Raw genomic sequence first — 1320 nt, 5'->3', positions numbered from 1 at the left:
ACCTGACCGATGGCGCGTATTCGGTGCTGGAACCGCTGGTGCTGATGCTGGCGACGTATTCCAGACCCTGCCCGGGGCTCTGCCGCATCCACATCATCCCAAATTGTCCAAAATCAAATCCGGAGCCGCGGCAGACGAGGGTCAGTGACCGTCCGGGTGACCCTGTTGGGGTCCGGCGGTGACCTCCGGCCACGGGGGGGTCACTGACCCTCGTCTGCCGCGGCTCCGGGTTCGATTTCGGGAAGTTTGACATGTTCCGGGTGCGGCAGAGCCCCGGGCAGGGATTGGAGTGGCTCGCGGGAATCAGGAACGATGGCAGCTACCCTTACTACGCGCCATCGGTCAAGGGCTGAGTGACCATCGCCAGGGACAACGGGCAGAGCTCGGTGACGCTGACCATGAGTGACCTCAGGGACGGGGATTCCGGCTCCTATTTCTGTGCCAAATCTGCTCGTGATGCTGCTTATAATACTGCCTATGGTGTTGACCCCGCCCCATGGCTCTGTCCCCAACTGTCCCCAATCCCAGCCCTGTCCCCTTTCTTTCCCCTCTGTCCCCAAATATCCCCCATTCCCCCAATGGTGACCGTGGAGTCACTGCTGAGTCGGGTGAGTTTTGGGATAAAGGGTCAGGAATGGGGTCAGGGGTGGGGATTGGAGAAGGGGAAAGGATTGGGGATTGGAGGGGACAGAGCCATGGGGAGCGGGGCCAAAAACACCAGCACCATAAGCAGCACCACCACCAGTGTCACGTTTGGCACAGAAATAGGAGCCGCAATCGCCGTCCCTGAGGTCACTCATGGTCAGCGTCACCGAGCTCTGCCCGTTGTCCCTGGCGATGGTCACTCGGCCCTTGACCGATGGCGCGTACTCCGGGCTGCCACTGTTGGTGATTCCCGCGAGCCATTCCGGCGCCATCCCGGGGCTCTGTCGGATCCAAAACATCGCAAATTTCCCGAAATCGAATCCGGAGCCGTGGCAGACGAGGGTCAGTGACCCCCTGAGTGACCCTGTTGGGGTCCGGCGGTGACCTCCGGCCACGGGGGCGTCACTGACCCTCGTCTGCCGCGGCTCCGGGTTCGATTTCGGGAAATTCGGGATGGGCTGGGGCCGAGAGAGCCCCGGGCAGGGCCTCGAATCCATCGCCAGAATCGACAGCAGTGGCAGCCCCTACTACGCGCCATCGGTCAAGGGCCGAGTGACCATCGCCAGGGACAACGGGCAGAGCTCGGTGACGCTGACCATGAGTGACCTCAGGGACAGCGATTCCAGCTCCTATTTCTGCGCCAAATCTTTCTATGATGGTGCTGGTGGTGTTGCT

General features: G+C 61.7%; 1 gene segment (V, D, J or C); it reads left to right on the top strand.

The window, feature by feature from the left end:
- Window positions 1-859: 859 nt before the first annotated feature.
- On the top strand, window positions 860-1303 carry LOC130588586 (Ig heavy chain V region MOO-like; the record flags this gene model as incomplete). The annotated part of the segment is given in 2 exon segments: window positions 860-866; window positions 1005-1303. Coding segments are annotated over 2 exon segments (306 nt in total), but the record flags the coding sequence as incomplete, so codon positions are not given.
- Between the last annotated feature and the right edge of the window lie 17 nt (window positions 1304-1320).

The sequence above is a fragment of the Malurus melanocephalus genome, unplaced genomic scaffold, assembly GCF_030028575.1.
Source record: "Malurus melanocephalus ecotype Western Australia unplaced genomic scaffold, MMel_1.1 scaffold_7257, whole genome shotgun sequence".
Lineage (NCBI taxonomy): Eukaryota > Metazoa > Chordata > Aves > Passeriformes > Maluridae > Malurus > Malurus melanocephalus.
The sequence above is the reverse complement of the archived record's forward strand: the minus strand, read 5'-3'. Positions and strand labels throughout refer to the sequence as shown.